Source organism: Furipterus horrens, unplaced genomic scaffold (genome assembly GCF_987537825.1).
Source record: "Furipterus horrens unplaced genomic scaffold, mFurHor1.1.pri manual_scaffold_11, whole genome shotgun sequence".
In the NCBI taxonomy this organism is placed as follows: Eukaryota; Metazoa; Chordata; class Mammalia; order Chiroptera; family Furipteridae; genus Furipterus; species Furipterus horrens.
The window spans coordinates 98,543,400-98,565,888 of NW_028327181.1; the positions used below are offsets into that span (position 1 = coordinate 98,543,400).

The window sequence follows — 22,489 nt, forward strand, 5'->3', positions numbered from 1 at the left end:
GTTTGAACGGTAGTCACCTCCCAACACGATTGGTCCCAAAGCCTTGGGGCCCTTGAGGTTCTTGTTTTCAGAACACTGCTCAAGTACCAGCTTATTTCAGAACACTTGAATTGCAACATTAACTATGTTACCATGGTTTCTGAGAACTTGCTGCTTATTTCTGTATACCTTGAAGCATTTTGTAATTCCTGAAGTTAACCTGTTAGATCTTAATTCTTGGCTTTATTTTCTGTTCAGAGCTTTAGCTGGAAAAAGGTAACTTCGAGTTCATGATCCTAGAGTTCTCTGGGGGGTGCTGCTTAGTCCCACCTCCCCCTTTCTGAGTTCTTTCCATCTTATTAGGAAGGGAGAGAACAGGTACAGGTGGGTTGTCACAGCTGCTAACCTTCTGACACGGGGAAGATAGGCCTGGAGTTCCAGGTTACCTATAAGCAGCAGCTGCTTCTGCAGCTGGAGAGGAGCAGAACCTGGAGACTGGTTATTCCCACGAAACCCAGGCCTTGTTGCGTCTCCTGACTCTGATAAAGATTTAGATAATTTTCATGGAATAAAGCAGAGATCATCTCAGTTAGTTGAATATCTACCACTCCATAGTTGGAGGATTAGACCAAGTCATACGTAAAGGACTAAAATGATTTTTCATTTAAAATGTCGGTGGTGGAGTTTTGACTTTAGCTGTGGTCCATGATGGTAAACACAGAAACATATAAGGAGCCTTTGGTGTTAGTTACCAGATATTAGCTGTTGCAGACCTGCAAGTTCCGAGATTCCAAGGGGGCTTTTGTTTGATTTTGCCTTGAATTTAAGTGAGCCATTCATGATCTCGGGAAGATCATGGTAAATTGAAAGTGATTTTAAGAATTCTGGACCAAAATAAGTTGTTTTACCACAATCCTATTGACTGTTTCCTGGATTAGGTAATAAACATGTGGTCTTCCACACAATATTCAGACTGCTGACTACTACTTTGTAAACACTATTTTATTCCCACTTGCTGTGCATTCAAGAATAAGATTTTTATCCTTTGGGGGGTATCGTTACTTTGCTACCATTATTTTTTACCGTTGTGGTTTGCGTTTGACTCCTACCTGACAAGGTGCAGTTATCGCGTGTTGTTACGCATCCCCGGCTGGACTAGTCAGCGGGGGCGGGACTGCCCAGAGACGCGCGGGTCCAGGGCGTGTCATTCTACGTTAGACAGCGGTGACCAGTCAGCACTGCTTGGCCTGCGGTTAAGCCCCTTCTCCTTTGTAAAATTGAAAGACTCTTAATAAAATCTGTAATTAACACAAGAACGTGTTATGTGTTTGCTGGTGACGGTATTGGGTTTCATTCTGGCTTTGCATCTTGGATTTCCTTCATTGAACAGGATGGTCAGCCACCTCCCTAAGCTTTGGAATGTGGGATAAATACGTGACTGTGGTTTGACGTGTCAATCTTTCAGTCCTCACACATTTCTCACACCATCCCCGTCACGAGTCAGCCCTCGAAAGAGTGTTCGGCCTTGGAGCCCCGGCTTCCAGGGAATGGCAGGAGGAAGAAAGTCCCCACCTGCCTTGGGGCCAATAGTCCTATTTCCAAAGTGGCAGCTCCTAGCAACGCGCTGAGCAGCAAACCAAGGCCGGTCCCGACTAACGGCCGCTGGGGGAACTCTGGGAAATGTAGTTTATGTTGGCGTCCCCTGCTCCCTTGGTTCCGGCAGGTGAGCGGGTCGTGGACTACAACTCCCAGGGTGCCTCGCGAATCGCTCATTCGGGGGCCGAGTGATTGAGAGATGGGCGGCCGCTGGGCCCCGAAGCTGGAGGCCTGACCGAGGTGGGCTCCGGAGGATCCGGGACCGGCGGCTATGGCCCGGATAAGTCCCAGCGGTTGCGCCTCTGAAGAGAACGGCGCATGACCCGGGGTAGTTCAGGGGCTGGGAGGATCGTAAGTTGCGCTGGGGTCGAGAGGGGCTGGGCGCGCGGAGGGGTGCCGCGTGGAGGGGCGCGCGGTCTCGGGACTGAGGGGTGCTTTCGGGAGGGTCTTTGCTACGGGGCGAGCTCGGCATTTTAAAAGGCCTGGTCGGGAGGTGGCTGAGCAGATGTGTGGCCTTCGCGAGCCCCTGTGAGAAGTTCCCGCGGTCTGGGAGGCAGGCACACGGTCCACGGGAGATGACCGGAAGCTCCTGGGCAAGACGTGGGGCGAAGCGAGTGGCCCTGCCGGTCGCGACGGTGCCGCTGCAGAGAGAACTAACCTCTGCCCCCGAGGGGCCAGCGCGACCCGCTGCGACTCCTTCCCCCCGAGGCGCACAGAGGCCGGCGCTGGTGACGCCGGGGGGCGCGGGAGGGGGTAGTTCAGAGCACCGCCCTGTTAGCCGGGGCAGTCGGACTGATGGTTAGCGCGAAGGGAAAACCGTGGGCGGGCAGCGAACGTGGGCACCCAGGGCGCTGTCCGTGCGGAAAGCTGTCTGGAGAGCCGTCGGGGGCGTGTGGCCTGGAAGGTGCCCTGGCCCCCGTGTCCTGCTGGCACCGCCTTACTGAGAGGGGCGCCTGCCTTGCCGCACCCTCTGCCCTCTGGGCTGATCCCCGCAGTCCCCAGGCCGCCCCACGCTCATCAGAGGACCCCAGAGGACCCTGAGCGCGGGGCTTCTCGCCCGAGGTGCGCTCCTACAGGGAATTTTTAATACGTGGAAGCAGGTTTGACCTCTTGAATGAGTCACGTGAGAGGAGTGTGCTAGGCTCGGGACCCAGGCACAAGTAAGGCGACATCACTTTTCAGCAATCCCTTTAACTTTCTTCACCAGGGGCAGGAGCCTACAGTGGGCAGAGGTCAAATGAGCTGGACGCGGTGCCCCGAAGAAGCTGCAAGGCGCCCCGAGCATGGAGATGGTAGGCGGAGTGCAGAGCCAGGTGCCTGGAGAGAAGATGCGTGGAAGTGGGAAGCCCCCCCCGCCCCGCCCCCCAGATCTTGACTGCGTGGAGTACCGTGGGGGCTGGGCGACCATGGCCAGGATGGGGTCCCTGGACAAAGGAAACAGGGGACACATTGGTAACGGACTTCAAGCCTTTCTCTGAGCCTCTGAACTTCCAGCCGGAAGCATTTTTAAGTCTGTCGCTGGTATTGAGCTGGGGATATGGGACAGAGAAAAGCGTCCCCTGTCCCGTTGGGTCCTGGCCGGGAGGGTGTGTGTGTGTGGCGCCTTGGAATTCAGGGAAAAGGAGAGGCTTCTGCCTGGTGAGGAGGGGCGTGGGCCCCCGGGGCATCCCTGCTCTTTCCGCTCCAAGGAGTCCGTTCTCAGAACAGCGGGAAAGCAGAACTGCCTCCTGCCTCTGGGTGCCCTCTGGGCTCCTCAGCCTCGGGTGACCTGGTGGCCCGCCTTCTCAGTTTCAACCCACATTCACTGTCTGATTTCGTTAAAGTGATTTGTTTTTCTCATTTTAGGCACCAAAGACCAAGAAGGGATTGAAAGGTGAGTGGAGAGATTGAACATCACCCTGAAGCCAAACGTAACCCGCCCACCTTGGGCCCAAAAGCAGCTTACATGTGTCTGTGCCCGAATGCTCCTGGCAGTTTCCCCAGAACCCCGCCGGCAGCTCTGGGCTTTTAGGGGCTCCTTATGGGGCCCTACTGCCCTCAGAGTGATTCAGAATAAACAAGGGACAGCCCTCGGGAAGAAAATCCTTCTCTCTGGGCTCTGTATCCGGGAGTGCTCGGCCGGGGCCAAGGGCCGGGGAGGCCCTCCGGCTTCACGCGAGAACTAATTCAGAGTGCGCGCTCGGGTGTCCGTGTCCCCATGTGCCCTGGGAGAGGGGCCAAGGGAGCATGCCCCCCGGGCAGTTCTGGGGGCCTCAGATGGAAGGGGACTAGGCGGGTGCTGGGGCGAGGGACGCTTCTGTGTGCACGCTGTGCTTTGTTCAGTCTGGAAGATAGGCTTGGTGGCCAGGGCGTCACATAGAAAGTGGGTTCTGCCGAAAACCTTCACCATCTGCCTCTGAGAAAGTTGTTTTCTATTTCTACCCTGGGGTCTTCCAACAAGGCATGGGCCCTGGTGCCAGAGGGGGTGAAAACGGCTGGGGGCCAGTGAGGACAGAACCAAGCTAAGGCCCAGCGCTGGGAGCCCCGAGGTCCTGGGTGCAGTCTCGATGGGAGGTCCGGAAAACCGCTCTTTCCTCCTGAAATCCTGACGCCACCCTTTCTGTTCCAGGCTCCATTGCTGATGTCCTTGGTGACCTCCTGGGGGATGAGAGTGAGTGCCCCGTCCCAGACTCCCCTGACTTAGGCTTGCTCTTTTTTCAACTGAGGTATCATTCACATAAAATTTATTCTTTTAAAGTGTATGTTTCAATGGCTTTTACTTATTCACAAAGTCTGACTCCGGAACATTCCATCACCCTGTAAGGAAACCCCACACCCATTAGCAGTCCCCCCTCATCATCTCCTCTCCCAACCCTAGGCAACTGCTACTCTGCTTTCTGCCTCTGAATTTGCTGCTTCTGGGCGATTGCTATAAAATGGAACCGTACAGTATGTGGCGTTTGCATCTGGCTTCTTTCGTTTATCGTGTCTTCAAGGTCTCTTCCCTCATTCCTCTCCGTGGCCGGGGGACGTTCCATTGCGTGGATGGGCCACATTTCGTTTACTCCTTCATTCGTGGGTGGACATTTGGGTGGCCGCCACATTTTGCCTGCGCTATTCCAAGTAAGGCTGTTATGAACATTCGCACCCAAGTTCTTGTGTGCTTTGGGGGTATAAACCGAGCAGTGGAATTACTGGACTATATGGTAACTCTGTGTTTCACTGTTTGAGACACCGCCAGTCTGTTTCCCACGGCCACCATACCGTGCTCCTTTCCCGCCAGCGCTGTGAGAGGCCTCGTTCCTCCCTGGCCTTGTCCGCTTGGTGCCGGCCTTCCTCGTGGCTGAAAAGTCGCGTCTCATTGCAGTTTCAGTGTGCATTTTCCTAGTGACTAGTGATGTTGAGCACCTTTTCATGTATTTGTTGGCCATTTGTTTGTCTTCTTTGGAGAAGGACTATTCAGATCCTTTGCCCGTTTTTTAATTGGTGCATTGTAAGGAGTCCCCTATTATCTGGGATACTAGTCCCTTACCCTGTGTGTCCGTCTTTGATGTTCCGAGGGGCAGGGCTTCAGGGTCACGCAGAGCTCACTGGGGACAGGGAGGCTGGCCCAGGAGAACCCACCAAGCACAGGTCCTTGTGTTTCAGCCGACAGCTTTGGGCCGTGGAAGCGCGTCGCTCCTCCTGCATCTCCATGGGGGTGGGGGGGGAGTGGCTTCTTCACATGCCATCAGTTGGCATTGACTTCCTGCTTGGAAATATCCCGTCCTCTCCCCCATTCAGGTTTTCCAAGGGATAACATTGGAGCCTACCTGTGGGGCCCGTTCCCTTCCTCCACACAGGCCCCTTCCCACAGGAGGTCCTGGGAGACAGCTTGGGGGGGGGGACTTGTGACCCTTTTCACCTGCACCCCAGTTCTCTGTAGCCAAATGACATCTTTTCTGTTTTCTTTTTTTCCAGTGACACCTCCTGAGAAGCCTGTTAAACTCGCTTCACATGTCAGAGCTAACACAGGCGTAGCCCAGACGCTCCCTTCTGCCAAGACTGGAACAAAGTAAGCACAGGACCCAGTTCTGGCCAGATGCTCTGCCTCCCCGCCCCCCACTTTGCACCCACTGTGTGCCCCACTCTTAATGTTAATGATTTCCTCCCTCCCTGAGCTCCTGGTCAGGGAAGGAGCTTGGGGCAGAACAGAACCGGAGGACAGATGTCCTGGCTTGTAGCCCTACATCTGCTACTTACTGTGTGACCTTGGGCAGTTCCCGAACCACGCTGAGCCTCAATTTCCTTATCCGCAGAATAAGAGGATTGGCCTAGATTGGTGATTCTCAGGTGGTTTGTTCTTTGAAGGTTCTCCTGCCAACCGAGCGACAGGGAGGAGCTTCCTGAGTTTTCCATTCCACCTTCATTTAGCTAAAGCAAACCTGTTTTCTCTCTTACCAGTTGTTTTCAACAGTTCGATTTTAGAGGCTTTACTCCTTTTTTTAAAAGTTAAAATCACTGCATTGGGTGGCCTGTGAAATTCCTTTTAGCACACTCTTCTCCCGGAGAAGAGTGACTCTCTGAGTTCACTTGGACTCTAATCCGTTCTTACTTAGAATCACCCTGTGGGATGCAGGTGGGTGCTGACTCCGCCCCTTTGCAGGTCCCGCCTGGAACGCGATGCCCACAGCCCCGAGGCGGACCTGGCAGGAGCCGATGCCGAGGTGAGCCCGGCCCAGTCCCTACCCCCCACCTTCACTACTTACCCCCCGGGGGGAGGTGGCCCAGGGGCTGCTCCCAGGACAGGTTAGAAGCCTTGCAAGGCCAGTTCGTTCTTAAAGCAAAACGCTGCCCAAGGGCTGCCGAGCGCCCAAAGCAGCGTCCTCTTCCTTCCTCCCGGGGAGGTGGCCTAGAAGGCAGAGCTCCCGGCAGCTCCTGGAGCCTTGAGTGTGGCCCCTGAAACTGTGCTTTCGTCATAAACTCTGCTGCTGCCCGGTCACGTGGGTGGGCAGTGGTGTGGTTTGCATCCTGTGATGGAAAGGGTCTTTCCAGTGGGGAGCAAGAAAGCGGCAGCGCTTTCTGGGTCTCCACACCGGGGCAGGTGCAACTTCAAACAGCCCCCAAGCCCCACGGGAGGGCAGGACGCTCCTCTTTATGCCCCACTGGCATTGGTGGGGCTCTGCTCCCGCCCTAGAGGAGCAGGGCTGCGGGGGGCGAGCGCCCTGAGCCGCGAAGGGCCGGGACTGACACTGCCCTCGCCCGCCTGTGCACCCAGGTTTCGGAAGTCTCAGAAGCAGACCCGCAGGCTTTGCTCCAGGCCATGAAGGTAACGAGCAGCTTGCCCGTCCTGGGAGCCCGGGGACTGGGGTACCGGCTGGGGTACCGGTGTTTCGTGCCAGGCCTTCGCTCTCCCTCTACTTTCTCCCTTTAAAGATTGTGTTTTGAGCCCTTCCTTGGACAGGAATGGAGCTCATCCATGAGCCATTGCCCTCTGCCCCACTGGGGATGAATCTGTTTCCTGGCTTATAGAGATTCACCGACCCAGAGACATGTGAGCCCCAGGCCCCTAGTGAAATGGGGCCAGCTCTCACCCTAAAACTCACCTGGCTGCGTCCTCTACCACCCGGTGGGAAAGACGAGGGGACTGTCTCTTCTAAAGTTTATTCTTAACCTTCCTCGCTATTTCTCCCCACACCGCCTGCCAGGTCCCCTTCAGTATAGTTGTCCTGTGATCAGACCAAGCCCCAAGCTGATCTGACGATGGGACTGTAAGACATAAGTTCTGCAGACCTTCTACCCTCCCAGTGCTCAGGTGGTCCAGTCGCGCTTCGTTGCCCTGCGCCCCCTCCAGCAGCTCACACGTGTCGCCCGGTCCCGGCCAAGCTGGGCGCTTGCTCTCAGCCCGTGGGGCCTGAGGAACTGCAGTCGGTTCCCTTCCTGGCTCCAGATTCAACTTCTTTAACCTCAGCCTGAACCTGCTCTTTCCATGGCAGCCAGCTCGGCCCCGGGCATGACGCTCGGGTCCTCTGACTCTGTTTTCCGCGGCAACTTCGAGTCTCTCGCTCCAGAACCATGAGCTAGGCCCCCACCCCTCCGCTTACCTTTGGTTCTCTTTTCTCCCCGGCTCGTCTCTTTCTGAGTCACTTTCTCCTTTCCCTCCGTTTCCTCCCAGTCCTGCCCCTGGGGTGCCAACTGCCTTCCTTGTCCAGCCCCTCATTCAGCGGGTCCGTAGTGGGTGCTGTGGGGGCTCCTGGCTTGGTTCACGTGGCTTTTAATGTCATTGCCGTGGGGCAGGCACTGACCCGGAATAGCGCTCTCCTCACACTCCTGCCTCTCAGTGCCCCTCGCCACCCCCCCTGACCCGGCAGGCTAAGGGATCCAAATTCCCCCTTGACTTTGGACAAAAAGCCTCATGCCCCTTCTCACTGCCTGGCAGCTGCCCCTCAGGGTGCTGCCCTCCCGCCCCCTCTGCAGACAGCTGTGAGGAGCTGCTGACAGGCAGTGTAAGCGACCCCGCCCTCCAGCATGGAGGCCGCAGCTGCTAAGAGGTCCCAGCCTGAGACCTGGGCCTGCCTGAGGCTGGTTGTGCAGGGACTGTGCTTTGGCCCTGCCTCTGTCCTGTTCTGTAACCGTCAGGCCAGGTCCCCGTTTGTCCCACGTGGAAAAAGAGGCCACATCACCACCAGGCTGCTAGGAGCAGGAGGCACTTGGCAAGCACCAGCTGAGCACCTGTGGGGATTCTTCCCTCCTTCCTGCTTTTCCAGGGTCTGGATGACATGGATGCTGATCTCTTAGGTCTGAAGAAGTCTCGTCTAGCCGCTAGCAAAAGCGCTGCAGAGCGTTCTGGGAAAGAAGAAATGTCTAGCAACCCCAAGCCTGCTGCCATGTTAGCAGCCAGTGAGAAGGGTGAGTAGGACATGGTTCCTCCGATCTGGGGGGCTTTGGGGCTTTCGTGTCCTGAGGGTTTTCTCCACCTGGGATGCAGAGGCTGGGAGCTGTGTGCGTGAGTGGGTATAGTGGGGGAGGGGACAAGCTGACCTCCCTTCCTAGGGCTGTTCCAGTCCCTCTAAGTCCTGCATGGCAGCTCCTGGAGGACCCGTCAATGTCTGAGTTAGGCGGGAGAGTTTATGGCAGCCTTCACGTCTCTCGGGGGTGCCTGTGACTAGGGGCAGGTGGCTTCCATGTTTCCCTGCCGGGAGCCGGTGTGACAATGGCTGTGTCCTTGGCCCCACCTGGAAGAGGTGCCCGCCCTCCCCCAGCCCCAGTCACAGTGCGCTAGGGGCGCCTTGACCAGGACAGACCCAGGCCCGTGGCCTTGCCTTCTCTTTGCTTTCCGCAGGGGATGCTGTTCCCACCAAGAAGCCACCTCCCTCCCCCAACTCTGGGCGTCAGTACAAGAAGTTTTCTTTTGAAGGTACTATGGGCCTCACAGTCACGCTCTGGGACACTCCAGTCTGCGAGTGGAGTAGCCATGGCAACGCTTACTTACTTGCCCGCAGCCGCCCTGCTGTGTATATCAGACAAGGAGCAGGCGGCTGGTGCCGCTGACTTAGCTCCTCATGACCCCAGGGAGGGACTTAACTGTGTGTCTTCACCTTGCTGTTTGGGAAACTTATTTGCAAGGACTTTGAAACCAGATGTCAAACTGAAGATTTATAAAGTATAGGAAAAATTCCTTTCCCTTCATGAATACACGGATGTTTGACTTCTCTTCTGATGCCTGGGGACATTCCCGGAAGGCTGGGCAGGCAGCGGAGTGTGGGGTCACGGGCCAGCCTGGCACAGTGATGCCGGACTGCAGGCCCAGGGCCCTCCCTGCTCCTCCTCCCTGTGCCCGGCCTGTGTCGGAGCCCCTCACACAGACTGCTCCCGGTGCCCAGGGTCTGCTTCTCTATCGGAGCAGCTGGGAAGGATGATAATAACATAATAGCTCCCCAGCAGGGCCCAGGGCTGTGGTCCTGAAGCAAGTGTGCAGTCTGACCTGTGCTTTCCCTTCTGGCCGTGAGACGTGGAAGACCCGTTGGCAGGACTTCTCTCCGATGATGAGGAAGGAATCACCAAGAAGCCGCCTGGGACAGAGAGTAAAGCGGTTTCCAGAAAAAGCCCAGCCCCAACCAGAGATCCAGGTAGGGAGGGTGGGCTTGTTTCTTGTCCTGGGGAAGGTACAGAGCCCGAGACCCACCAGGCGGGGACCGCAGGACTAAGATCCGGGATCAAAAGATTATTCCTCTCTCAGGACAGCGGGGTGAGGTGTGCAAGCCTGGGAGTGGGTCAGGGTTGGGGTCCTGTGGGCAAACCAGACATGTTTGATGCCTGCTGCCCCCTCCAAAGGTCAAGGTGGCAGAGAAACATGTCCCTCAACCCATCCACGCATCACAGTTGAGGGCAAGGCGACTGGTCACTGCACCCTGTGTTCTGAACCGTAGGTCCCTCCATTCCTGTAACTCCTGGGGACACCCCCGTCCGAAAGAGAGAAGAATTGCTCTTTGACGATGACGATGACTTCGTGGCCACCCTGGGGTTTGAAGACAGCCCCAAAGCGGAGAGGAGGCAGACAGGAGACCAGTAAGGATCCTTAGGAGGGGAGAATCCCTGGTCAGGCTGCTGCTTCAGGTCTAGGAAGGAGCTAGCATGTGGGTACAGCCTGGGCCCCCCAGCAGCCCCTCAAATTCACACATACCAGCCCTGCGTTCTGTCTTGCAGGGAAGGGCCCCGCTCTGCTCATTCCAGGCTGGATGAGCTGCTGGGTCGAGGCCCTGCCTCCAAACATCTGGCTCGTCCGGACACTGGGGAGCACCGGGAGTTCAAGCTGAACGAGAGGTTCCAGAGGCCACAGGGTGAGAACGTTTGCGGGGCAGGGAGGTGGAGTGGGGACCCCAGAGCAAGCTTCTCCCACAACCTGTAATAAGAAATAAGCTTTACGTCACACCGTGGCACGCACACATCAGTATGCACGCTATAACTAAGACAAGTGCTATGAAATCGTAATTACCACGTGTAATACTGCTACTTTTTATTTATATGCTTTCTGAGTTATAAATACATTGGTTGCAGCTCATTGAATTCCTTTCTCCGCCTGCTAATAGGTAGCAGCTCATAGGTTGAAAACCACTGCCGCGTTTCTCAGCGGTGGCCCGGGGCCGCCTGTTGAACCGTTCTTGTTACACACGCAGCTCGCGCGTGGGCCTCCCCCGAAGGGTGCGCGACAGGCCGCGCCGGTGCATCGTTAGCAGCTCCCCGCTGGCCCTCCGCGGCTGGGGCTGGAGCCATGGAGCCCAGCCCTCACCCCGCCTCCCAGAGCAGCGTCACCTGCGTGTGGCCTCCAGGGCAGGCTGCCAGCTCAGGTGGCCACAACAGGGTTGGACTCCCCTGCCCTAGATCACAGGCTCATTAATTCACAGACAAAGAAGATGCCTGGGGCAACGAGGACTTCATCTTTGGGGCCTATCAGCCCACCGTGGGCTCCTCCGAGGGCCGGCAGTTCCGCCGGCAGTCGGTCAGGTAAGCGGGTCCGCAGGGAGCTGGGCCTCGCAGTCACTGGGAGACGGACCAGCCTCGCCCATCCCATCAGTGGTCTTCTTTGGGGGCCGCGTGGTGCAAGGCTTGGGCTGTGCGGGTGCCGAAGTGGGGGGGGGGGGGGCGCAGTCCCGCCAGCGCAGGCCGCGTGGTAAAGACGGCCCCCAGCAGGAGCCTGGGCCCTGTCCTGCTTCTGGCCTCCTCGGGGGGACAAGGAGAATTGTCTGAATTGGGAATTTTTCTCCCAGAGTATATTTTAAATTTTGTATTTTGAAATAGTCTCAAACTGACAGAACAGGGCAAAGAGCTCCCCTACCCTCCGCCTGGACTTAGCAGCTGTTAACGATCCCCCAGCCGGCCTTGTCGGCCCTTCTTCCCCTGACTAACCCTCCCTCCGTGCGCATCAGCGTCGGTTTCCCATCCCAGTACGTTCCCCAGCCTTGGCCCCTCTGCCGCTGGCCAGTAAAGCATACGGCCGTGGCCGAAGAAGTGAACGGGGGACAAAACGACTGTTACTGTTTTTTTTGCCCTGGACACGTGTGTCTGTGGTGTCATTTCGTCCCATTCACTGCAGATGGGATTGTCCCTGGCTCATGTGATGGATTTCAAGATGTCTGTGTTTCATGATGTTTCATAAACAGCGCCCAGCTGCCACCATGCTGCCACCTGAACTGGTGCAGGCGCCATGTTCTTGGGGCCTCAGGCTGGCCATGCCAAGCCCCTGGGCACCCCAACTCCTTGACGTGGGCCTTCCAGTCCCCCCACAGCAGTGGAGGGGGAGACTACTCAGGGGCTCTTGGGACAGGCTGCTTGCCCTGTCCTGGACCCTGTCCTCTGCCTTGAAGTAGGTTCTCAGCAGAAGATGGCACAGACCTCAAGGGAGAACCAGGCTGCACGCAGAGCACCCCGGCGACCAGCAGCGCCACCCACCCCAGGAAGGGAGGAGCTGACTGGTTGGGCCTCAAGGACGAAGATGAGGACCTGCTTCCTCCCTCTCCCACCAGGGAGCCTCGAAGGGGAGAATCTGCGCTCTCCACACCCTTTGTACCCCATCCTGAGAGCCAGCTCTCTGCCCCAGGCCAGCACGTTGCCCCAGTGGGGCTGCCTTCCTCTGTGGGGGCCAAGCCACCACCCGAGGGTGCAGCTTCCCCTGCCAGAGCCAGCCGGCCCTCCCAGCCCAGAGTGTCTGAGGACAAAGAGGAGGAGGATTGGCTGAGCCACGCCTTGTCTCGGAAGAAGTCCTGGGGTCTGGCCGGAGAAGAGCGCGCCGTGGCCTCTAAGGGCCAGAACTTGGTGGAGGCAGCAGGCCGACCCCCTTCCGGCAGGTACGGGCTTGGGCCGCTCTCCGGTGGAGGGAGCACCGCCTGGGCCCTATTTCTCTGGGCACTGTGCAGAGGGGCCTGGGGGCTGTTGCCACTCGCACCCCAACGTCTGTGGGGACAGGTGCTGACCCAGGAGTTTGGCCTGAGCTGAAAGGAGTGCCGCATGTGCTCCTCGGGGGTCTTAGAGCAGACACAGCGGCCACAAGGCGCTCCTGGGGGAAGCCACAGAGTGGCGGTGGTGAGGGGCAGGGCCATGAGTGAGCACTGGGGGCAGGAAGGCGGAAGGGGCTGCAAAGGCTGGGGTCACCCAGAAGCAGTGATAAGGTGCTGTGTGGCCAGAGCAAAGGGAACATGAAGTGACAGGCCAGGGACATCCCCCATCCCTGGGGTGGCTGTGAATGAGGAGGGCGGCTGTGACCTGGACCTGAAACCAAGAAGGGAGGTGAGGATGACAGACAGGAGAAGGGAGGAACCCCAGGGACAACTGGACCTGGCAGGAGCGTGAGCAGAGCCTCAGTCTAAAGGCCTTGAACTTGGACTTAACTCTGGTGCCTGTAACATCTCCATTGTCGCTCCTTGGATTGTTATTAGATGGTCACTGTCCATTCACTGTGCCGTGGTGGGCACCGGGGCAGGGAGGGGCTTCTGGAAGGCCTTGGGCTCCAGCGTCAGAGGATTCCCACGACGGGACTGTGGGGACAAGAGGAGGGATAGCCGCACGGCTTTGTGCTTGGGCCTCGTTCTGTCTGTCCAGCCTGACCTGGACCTCTGCCACCTACACTCTAAACTTTACTTCCTCAGCCAACCTGTTGCCAGCAGTCAAGGGTTCAAGCAGGCCGCTGCTGAAGGGACCTCGGGGTCAGCCACGCAGAAGCCACCGGGCCGGCCTGCCACTGTGGGGTATGTCTGCAGCCAGGGCTGAGGGCGCTGAGGGGCAGGTGGGAGCTGAACTGGGCCTCCTTCCAGCCTAGGCCGTTGGCTTATGGTGTCTGAAGCCAGGGCCCCGGCCTCTTCACCCACAGAGATCTCTCTCCAGCAGGCTGCCGGCCACTGGGGCCTTTCCAGTCCATGGCGTGGAGCTGGTTTTCCTTTACTGCCCCCATTCCTGTGTCCGCAGGTCCCCTGTGACGTGGAACCCGGCCACCTCGGCCCTCTATGCAGGTGACTCAAAGAAGGACACAGCCCCTGGAGACCTCTCCAGCACGGGTTTGTTTTCTGCTTTGTTTGGGGATTAAATCTGGGAGGGAAAAAGGCACTTTGAGCCTCCTTGGGGCCTCCCAGAACACAGCGACGCTGGAGCGCACAGACGCACACACGACCTCGGGGCCTCCGTGGGCCTCCTTCCCTCTCAGTTCTCTGCGGTTGCTTTTTCAGAGCCGGCAGTGCGTTTCCTGAGCCCCCAGGAGCCCCCGGAGCTTTCTGTGCCTGTCCAGGTAGGGGTGGCGGGCAGCAGGGGTCGGCCTCGGGCCCATGAAGCAATTCTCCCGACAGTCTGCCAGGACGCCAGAGGGCACACCCTGGCTCTCCCTGCCAGCAGTGTCTCACACCTGCAGCCCTGGCAGGCAGAGCTGGGTGCTAACTTGCCAGCACTAATAGGGAATTAGAGGTGGCACCCAGGCGGGAGGGGGGCCAGGAAGGCTCCAATCAGAAAGCAGGGCTGCAGGTGTCTTATAGTTCTATCTAGAAAGTCTCCTCCATTCTTGCCATCCTCCCTCCACACCTCCATCTGTTTCCCAGGTGTGGTGGTCACCTCTGACCCCTGGGCTTGAGGAGGCCTAGCCCCACAGCAGCATATCCCTGCTAACCCTGAAGCACCTTTGGAGATGGGGGTTGGGGGACAGCCAGCCTTGGAAGCAGGGTAGCTGTCAACATTAGGACTTCAGGCCTACTAAAAAGGGTCCGTGTCATAAACTTTCGTCCTCGTTAAGACTCTGCTGGGGCCCCGGTGTAGCTCAGTTGATTGGAGCATCATCCTGATGCTCCAAGGTTGCGGGCTCCGTCTCCAGGCGGGGGACGTACAAGACGCCACCAATGATGCCTAAGCAAGTGGAACGGCAAGTCAGTGTTTCTTCCTCTCTCTCTAAAATCAATCAATATATATTTTTTTAATTAAAAAAAAAAAGGACTGCTGGGACTTGACCATTTGTCTAGGGGTCTGGACCACTGCTGGGGAGAGTGCCACTCTGAGGACGAAGGGAGGCTCATTCTCAGCAGACCTGAGAGGGGAGGTGCAGTGACCACGTGGCTCTCCAGGGCCTCGTGCTTGGCTTCCTGGTGTCACGTCCTAGTCCCCACCTGCAGCCCCGGATCAAGCACAGGGCCTGGGAGGCCCAGGGGGCAGAGGGCCAGAGGCAGCTGAGCTTTGCTGAGTGCCCGCTGCCCTCCAACCCGGAATGTCTCTCGACGTCTCCCCCAGCCCCCACTCCCGGACTCTCCGGCGCAGGGCCCGCTGCTGGGCGCAGGGTATCAGAAGCAGCTCCTGGCCGCTCAGGCGCAGCTTCGGAGCGGCACCGCCGAGCTGCAGGCTGAGCTGCTGCAGAGTCAGGCCCGGCGGGCAGAGCTGGAGGCCCAGGTGAGTCAGGGACTCGGCTGCCTGCAAGGGCAGGGCTGCTACGGGAAGGTGTCACCGTGAGAGCTGGAAGGCTTCCCCCGGGGGCCTAAGGGCCCTGCCTCCCGCCCCCCAAGGTGTCCCTCTTGCTCCCTCAGGTGCGGAAGCTGGAGCTGGAGCGCACCCAGCACAAGCTGCTGCTGGAGAGTTGGCAGCAGCGACACCAGGCCGACCTGGAGCTCATCGAGGACGCGCACAGGTGCCCCTCCTCCGCCCACAGCCCCTGGGCTTCCGCAGCCCGTGCCTGACCCCCTCGCTGTGCTCCGACAGGCCCTCCGGGCGGCCGCCATCGCCGCTGAGCCTCACGGCTGGGTGCTCTGTTGGCAGGAGCCGCGTCACGGTGCTAGAAACATCGTACCGGCAGCGGGAAGAGCGGCTGCGGAGAGAGAACGAGGAGCTGTCCGCCCAGTACCGTGCTCTCTGCCAGGAGGCCGAGCAGGCTCGGGCCAAGCTCACCGCCCAGCACCAGCGGCGCGTGGTGGCAGCTGCGCAGGAGAAAGACCAGGAGATCGAGCGGCTCCGGGAGCTGCAGCGGTGAGGGCACAGCCCGGGGTGCAGGCGGGCAGGGGCAGGCTTCAAGGGGGCCAGGGCAGCCTGTTTGCCATGAGACCCCCAAAGCCGTGACTCAGCAGCCTTCGAACCGAGGCCTGACCCCTTCCCTTCCAGGTGAGAACCCGGGCCCGCACCCTGACCCGCCGCACTCGTGAGTGGTGGGGGCACCCACAGGCCCTCACTGTTTGGGCCGGGCCTGGTGGCAGCGAGCAGCCCCAGCTAACTCTGCCCAGGTTAATCCGCTCGCCCGCCGGGCCTCTCGGTCTAGTTACCAGACCAGCCCTGGGCACGGTTTGCACTGAGTGCCTGCTGTGTTGATCTGCTTGCTTTTCTCCGTTAGAACAAAACTAAGGAAAGGTACGGGGAGGAGCTGGCTGTTGAGGGCGGAGCTGGCCTTCCAACACCGCTCAGAGTCCCTGCACACCTGTCCTCTACTCTGTGAAGTGTCCTTTGCTGAGTAACAGAGGACTCTCTCCCTGAGGGAGTGGATGTGGCATTGGCATTAAGGCACCAAGACAGATAAGGCTGAGGAGCCAGGGAACCTGGGGCAGTGCCTGGTGGGGGAGGATGGGTGTGCGCCTCCCTCAGAAGCGGCCCACAGCCCGCCCTCCCCACGGCCCCACAGGGCCTCCATCCAGGAGATGCGCAAGGACCACGAGGAGCAGCTGCAGCGGCTGAAGCTGCTGAAGGACCGAGAGATCGACGCTGTCACCAGCGCCACCTCCCACACGAGGTACGTGTGAGGTCGGGGCCCTGCCCACACCAGGGGCCACTGCTGGGGTCCCCAGGCCGGGCTGACCAGATCCTCCCCAGGTCCCTGAATGGCATCATCGAGCAGATGGAGAGATTCTCCAGCAACCTGAATGAGCTGTCCTCCCGCGTGGAGGCCTCACACGTTACCACCACCCAGGAGAGGGAGCTGGGCGTCCGGCAGCGGGACGAGCAGCTCCGAGGTACCGCCCGGGCCGCGTGTCCCCCCGCCTCTCCCATCTCAGTAGGAGGGTGGGCGGACAGTGAGTGCCCTGTGGGCGCCCCCAGCATTGCAGGAGAGGCTGGGCCGGCAGCAACGGGACATGGAGGAGGAGCGGAGCCGGCTCCAGGAGGTCATCGCGAAGATGGAGACCCGCCTGAACGAGCAGAGCCGGCAGCTGGAGCAGGTGGGGCCGTCCTCGGCATCCAGAGCGCCCCAGGGAGCGTCAGCAGCACCCTCAGGACGGCCTCTGACATGCCTCCTGCGCCTTCCTGCCCCGGCTCCCCTCCTCCCCACGGCCGAACGTGCCCCCGCCCGCCGCCGCTGAGCGCCTCTCTGCCCGTCAGCTGCACGTCCCACGTTCTTTCCAGTCACTTGAATCTGTCACGACAGGTGATGCCTGTGATGTTGGGAGAAATGCTCTTGCCTAACAGATGTTCTGAACTCCCTGCTACTTTCACACATAAAAGCAGGCTTTATTCTTTATGAGATACCTGTGTCACCTGGCACACGCGGTGTCGGGCCCACCCTGGTGCTCTGCCCGCTTGGGCGACGGGAGACAGGCAGGCTGAGGGCGGGCGGCTCAGGGAGCAGGGGCGCTGCTGCCCCCAGAGCCCCCCGCAGAGGCCCCGGCGCCACCGGTCCCGGTGCAGTTAGTCCTGGCAGCTGGCCCTGAGTCCTTCCCCGGGGCCCTCCTCTTGTCTCTGGAAAGGGGGCGATTGTGACATCGTGTGGGAGGCGCAGGCAGGCTTGACTGGGAGCGGGGGCGCACGCTCAGCCCTGACCTGCCGCAGGAGCGCTGGCGGGTGAGCGCGGAGCAGGCCAAGGCCGAGTCCACACAGCGCGCCCTGGAGGAGCAGAGGAAGGTCATGGCCCAGCAGATGGCCATGGAGCGGGAGGAGCTGGAGAGGGCCAAGGTGAGTCCCACCACACCGTGCTCAGCTGCCGTCGCTGCCGTATGCCCAGGGCCGCTCAGCCCTGCCCTCCTGCCCCCCTCCCAGAGTGCCTTGCTGGAGGAGCAGAAGTCCGTCATGCACAAGTGTGGGGAGGAGCGGCGGCGCCTGGCAGCCGAATGGGCCGACTTCTTCGAGCAGCAGAAGCTGAGTAAGGAGAGGGCTGAGCGAGAGGCGGAGCGGGCGATGCAGATGGACACCCGGCGGGAAGGCACCCTCGTCAGCCTGGTCAAGGTAGGGCCCAGAGCCTCCAACCCTGCCCCTTTCCGTCCGGGTCCTCACTGTCTGCTCCTCCGTCAGGATTGGTCAGCTTAGCAAAGGGCACAGCAACAGGGTGCCAGAATTCAAACCACAATAACTATATAAGAGTCACAACTTCACTCACTGTCCTAGGTGCTTTGTACACATGGCCCACTCAATTGCGTCACGGCCCATGACTTCGGTGTTCCAGATAAGGAAACAGGTTTAGAGAAGTTGAGCCCAGGGTGAGGCACAGCATCGAGGCTTGGCTCCAGGCCTCTGTCACCGGACCCCCTCACATCACCACCCCCGCCCAGAGTCGGGGTCAGGTGGAGCCACAGCAACAAATCGGGCAGGCCAAGGGCCCCTCAAACCCTGGGCAGAGCCCACTTCAGCTCCCAAGAGGGCAATTCAGCAAAGGCTTTGCCTCCTCCAGGAGCAGGCAGAGCTGAAGATCAGGGCAGGCGAGCTCCGGGCCAAGGAGGACCAGCTGGCGGCCGAGAGGGAGGCTCTGGAGCGGGAACGGCAGGAGCTGCGGCTGGAGAAGGAGAGGGTCAGCGCCGCTGCCCTGCGCACCAAGCTCCGCACCGAGGAGGTGGAGAGGATGAGCCAGGTGCCCGGCAGCTCGGGCTGGGGCGTGGCTGGAGCCCGGGCAGTTCCCCGACCTCAGCCTGGCTGACCCGGTGGCCTCCCTGTAGGTGGCCTCAGAGAAGTACGAGGCGGGGGAGCGGGCGTTGCGTGAGGCCCGGCAGGTGCAGTCCGAGCAGCAGGCCCGGCTGCAGCTGGTGCGGCGGCAGCAGGAGTGGCTGCAGCAGCAGGAACAGCACGTGCACCAGGTAAGGCGCCTCCCGGCTCAGGCTCCCCCATCTGGCCCCACTGACCCCCTGTCTCCAGCCTCTAACTCTCACATATGTGCCCTTACCTCCGGGGATGGGGACAGGAGCATCTGAGTCTGGCCCAGCAGAGGCTGCAGCTGGACCGTGTCCGACAGGACCTGCCCACTGGCCCCACGGGGCTGTCCTCTGGGACCCAGGGCCTAGCAGCCTCCGGCCCGAGTGGTAAGTGACTCCAGAAGGACCAGACTTTGGCCACTGGTTGGGGCAATGCCGGGAGCATCCTGCCCACACCTCCCTCTGCTCAAATTAGGGAGCTAGCTGGGTTTTGAGTCACCTCGTAATTACTCTTTTACACAAGTAATGCATGTTTATTATAGAAAAGAGAGGGAGAAAAACTTAATTTTTGTTTGTTTTTTTTTTCCATTTTTACTCTCGCCTGAGGACATGCTTATTTATTTCAGAAAAAGGGGAAAGGAGGGAGAGAGGGAGAGAAACATCAATGCCAGAGACAAGACATCTGATCAGGGACTAGACCCACAACCTAGGCATGCTCCCTGGTTCAAAATTGAACCAGCAAACTTTTGGTTTATGGGATGATGCTCCAACCAACTGAGCCACCCAGCCAGGACAAGAAAACTCTTTTTAAATGTCACTTTCATCCCCACTCTAGAGAAAACATGTGCATAGCTTTCTAGGCTGCCGTGTGTATCCTTTTAAAAACAAAATTGACATCATATCATGCTGTTTTGTACCCTGATTTTTTTTATTTGGAAATATATGTATGGAACATGTTGTCATAGCAGTAATTAAACATTTAACCATAACGTTTAATCAGTATAAGTTTCCATTAGGAGGCTGTTCCATATCTTTAATGATTTTCTACTGGGTGATTTTTTTGTCATGAAGATAAACAGCATGTCAGTGGAAATAGTTTACATACGTCTGCACCTTTGCCTGATTCTGCCCTTGAGTAAATTCCTAGAATTGGCCTTGCCAGGTAGAATCCCACGAGCACTTTCAAAGGCTTTTGAGAGTTGGTGCATATACCCAGAAGGTTGGCCCGGCTGCACCTGCCCGGAGTGGAGAGAAGGCCCCAGGGAGACAGGCTGGGGCCGTCCTGTCCTCCCACCGACGCCTCAGTCCCTGACTTCTTTCTTCCGCAGGCTTTTCAGCTGTGGCTCCTGCTCCCACCAATCCTCGGGGCGGCCAGACGCCAGCCAGCCTGGGCCCCTCGCTCCTCCGTGCCAAGCTGATGCTGCTGAAACACGCAGCGGAGCAGGTGTGTCCCACAGCAGGGGTGGCCCTGGCCCACTGCTCCCCCTCGCGGTCACATTGGTGACAGGCAGCCCAGGGCGCAGGCAGAGAGGGGCGCGTCCTGGCAGGGGGCGGGCTACCCCTCCACCCCGCCCCCCCACCCCGCTATTACTTAGTGGCCATCTCTGAGACCTGTCCTCTAGGCCAGGCTCTGTCTGCAGCCATTGCATAGATCATCCCAGTGGAGTCTCCCAATAACCCTGCGATGACCGTGAGAGCAGTTACCATCCTCAGAGCGTCTTCTGTGTCCCAGGCTCTGTACTGAAAACTGTGTGTGCATTATAAGCCTTTACCCTCCCCCTGCCCTACAAGGCAGGTGATGTTACAACCTCCAGTTTACAGACAGGCTTAGAGAGGGGAAGTCATGTGCTCGCCAGGACCGATACCTGGTCTCTCTCCAGTGCGCGCGCTCCTCCCCCGCCCCCTGCCCCAGAGCCAGGGCGTAAGTGGGGAGGGGCCCCAGGCAGGGATCCACCTCACTCTCTGGCCCCCGCCCACGTTCCTGCTCACAAAAGCGGTACCGGACGGGGCCAGAGGGTGCCTGCTCACCCAGCTCTGCCTTCCAGGACCGAGACTTCTTGGAGAATGAACAGTTCTTCCTGGAGACCCTGAAGAAAGCCTCCTACAATGTGCTGTCTCATTCAGCCTGAAGGGCCCCGCTGCCGCCTCAGCAGAGGACTCAGACCCCGCCAGCTGCCAGCTCCCGCGAGGGTCCGCTCAGGGCCTGGTAACAGCTCTTCCCGTGGACAGGGTGCCAGGGCGTTCTTCCCGAGCATGCCAACTTGTGGCTGAGGCAGGCAGGCCCCACCGTGCCTCTCAGCTTCAGGGTGCGATGGCCTCTGGGGGGCACAATGCTGAGTGTCTCAGCCCCAGACACTGCCAGCCTCAGCTTTGGTTCTCTCGCCCTACAGACGTCCAGCTCAGACCCCAGGATCTGACTGGGCTCTCTGGACCCCACCCCTGCTCGGCAGGCAGGTGGTTCTGGGGGTCTTTTCACCTGGGCCTCTTCTGGGGCACGGGGACTTCTCAAAGGATGCCACAAGCAGCCTCCTGCGCTCTCGGCACAGTGTCCCCTTCCTAATGGGGACGTGCAGATGGACCGCACGTTTTGAAGGGCCTCTCTTCTCCCTGGCCAGGGGTGGAGGGTGCCAGACCCAGCCAGCTTTCACCTCACAGCCTGGTATGTCCCAGGACTCAGCTAGCCCTTCGTGCTCTTGTCCCCAGCTGCCTGAGTGACTAGCTCGGCAAGGACACTGGCCTTGTTGGCAGGGGGTAGGGGGGCAGAGCAAGAATGCTTCTCTTGTTCTGTTCACCTGCCACGAAGCCACAGCTGGTGGGAATGAAGACGGCAGAGGGAGGATAAGAGCACTGGGGAACCCTGAGGGACACACCCAGGATGCCCCCCGACCCAGGAGGGCACATTTACACATGTGGGTGTGTACCAAGACCAGCTGGAAGGGTGCCAGAGGAGAGGCGTGGAAATCACAGATACTTGTAAAGCACCTTCTCTGGGCAAGCAGTTAGCTAACTGCAGTCCGAGGGAAGAGTGTCCTCATGAGCAGGACGGCAGAGGGGAGCGGGGTGAGTGGGCCCCGAGCGGGCAGTCTATGTCTCTGTCTCAGAACAGCTTTCAGAGGGGTCTTAACCACTTTCCCAACAATGTACAGTCTTCGTCTTGGACCCTTCAAAGTGTTGTGTGCTTTTTTTTCATCCAACTACTGTTCATTTCTTGCCATACATGATTCTGAGATAGCCCTTCCATTTATGGTTTTATAGTTTCACTCTATGTATGTATCCACAAATAATACACAGTACTGGTTTGTGTGTTTAAAAGTCCATCTAGCCCTGATCAGGCAGTTCAGTTGATTAGAGCCTCATCCCCGATACACCATGGTTGTGGGTTTCATCCCCGGTCAGGGCACGTACATAGTCGGCAGCCGTCCGTCTCGAGAGACGATGGTGTAGCTTCTTAAGAGTCTATCTGCACCGCCGAGAATGGCTGTGCAGTCCGACTCGGGAGTGACACGGTATCTGTCTCCTCCCGTGTTGAATCGACATCTTGCGATGACGCTGGAGTGTCCTCTCCAGTGAAGCTGAAGCTACAGAGCCTGGGCAGAGTGATATGGAGGGTCTGCTGTTGCCCATGCAGCAGACCCCCCCTCTCTTCCCAGCTGAAGGGTCCAAGGGAAAGACGGAGTCAATACAGCTTGGCTTCAGGTGCGCCGCAGGAGTTGCCGGTGTTGACTACAACGTCAAACCGCCTTAGGGACTCCGGCTCCGGATTTTCTGTCGGGGTTTACTCCCTTAGCCTTTCCCCTGAAGAGGTATGCCGCAAGGCAGCGGAGGTTTTTTGGAATCAGAGTTTTCCTTCTCTGATCAGGGCACGTACAAGAATCAACAATTAATGCATAAATCAGTGGAACAGCAAATTGATGTATTTCTCTCTCCTTGCCCCCCTCTCTAAAACCAATAATTAACAAAAAAACATCCATCCAAATGGTATTGTATACATTGTTATGCAAACTCTTTTCTTACCTTTTTTTTTACATTTATTCATGCTATTGTGTGTGGCTCCAGTTTGTGAATTTTAACTGCTGAATACCTTTTCCTTCTTTAACTGTAGCACAATTTACTTATTCATT

General features: G+C 58.5%; 1 protein-coding gene across 1 annotated transcript; it reads left to right on the forward strand.

The window, feature by feature from the left end:
• Nucleotides 1-4,017: 4,017 nt before the first annotated feature.
• Nucleotides 4,018-20,993, forward strand: FBF1 (Fas binding factor 1). The gene is made up of 28 exons (XM_090257587.1): nucleotides 4,018-4,027; nucleotides 4,184-4,225; nucleotides 5,515-5,608; nucleotides 6,200-6,260; nucleotides 6,812-6,862; nucleotides 8,301-8,442; nucleotides 8,876-8,950; nucleotides 9,543-9,662; nucleotides 9,963-10,101; nucleotides 10,240-10,373; nucleotides 10,938-11,037; nucleotides 11,901-12,377; nucleotides 13,176-13,274; nucleotides 13,492-13,580; nucleotides 13,749-13,807; nucleotides 14,791-14,946; nucleotides 15,081-15,181; nucleotides 15,310-15,516; nucleotides 16,160-16,267; nucleotides 16,348-16,487; nucleotides 16,573-16,691; nucleotides 17,299-17,421; nucleotides 17,506-17,691; nucleotides 18,134-18,310; nucleotides 18,396-18,533; nucleotides 18,638-18,755; nucleotides 19,697-19,812; nucleotides 20,414-20,993. The coding sequence occupies exons 1-28, from the start codon at nucleotides 4,018-4,020 to the stop codon at nucleotides 20,495-20,497; spliced, it is 3,465 nt and encodes a 1,154-aa protein (XP_090113713.1). The 3' UTR covers nucleotides 20,498-20,993.
• The last annotated feature ends 1,496 nt before the right edge of the window (nucleotides 20,994-22,489 follow it).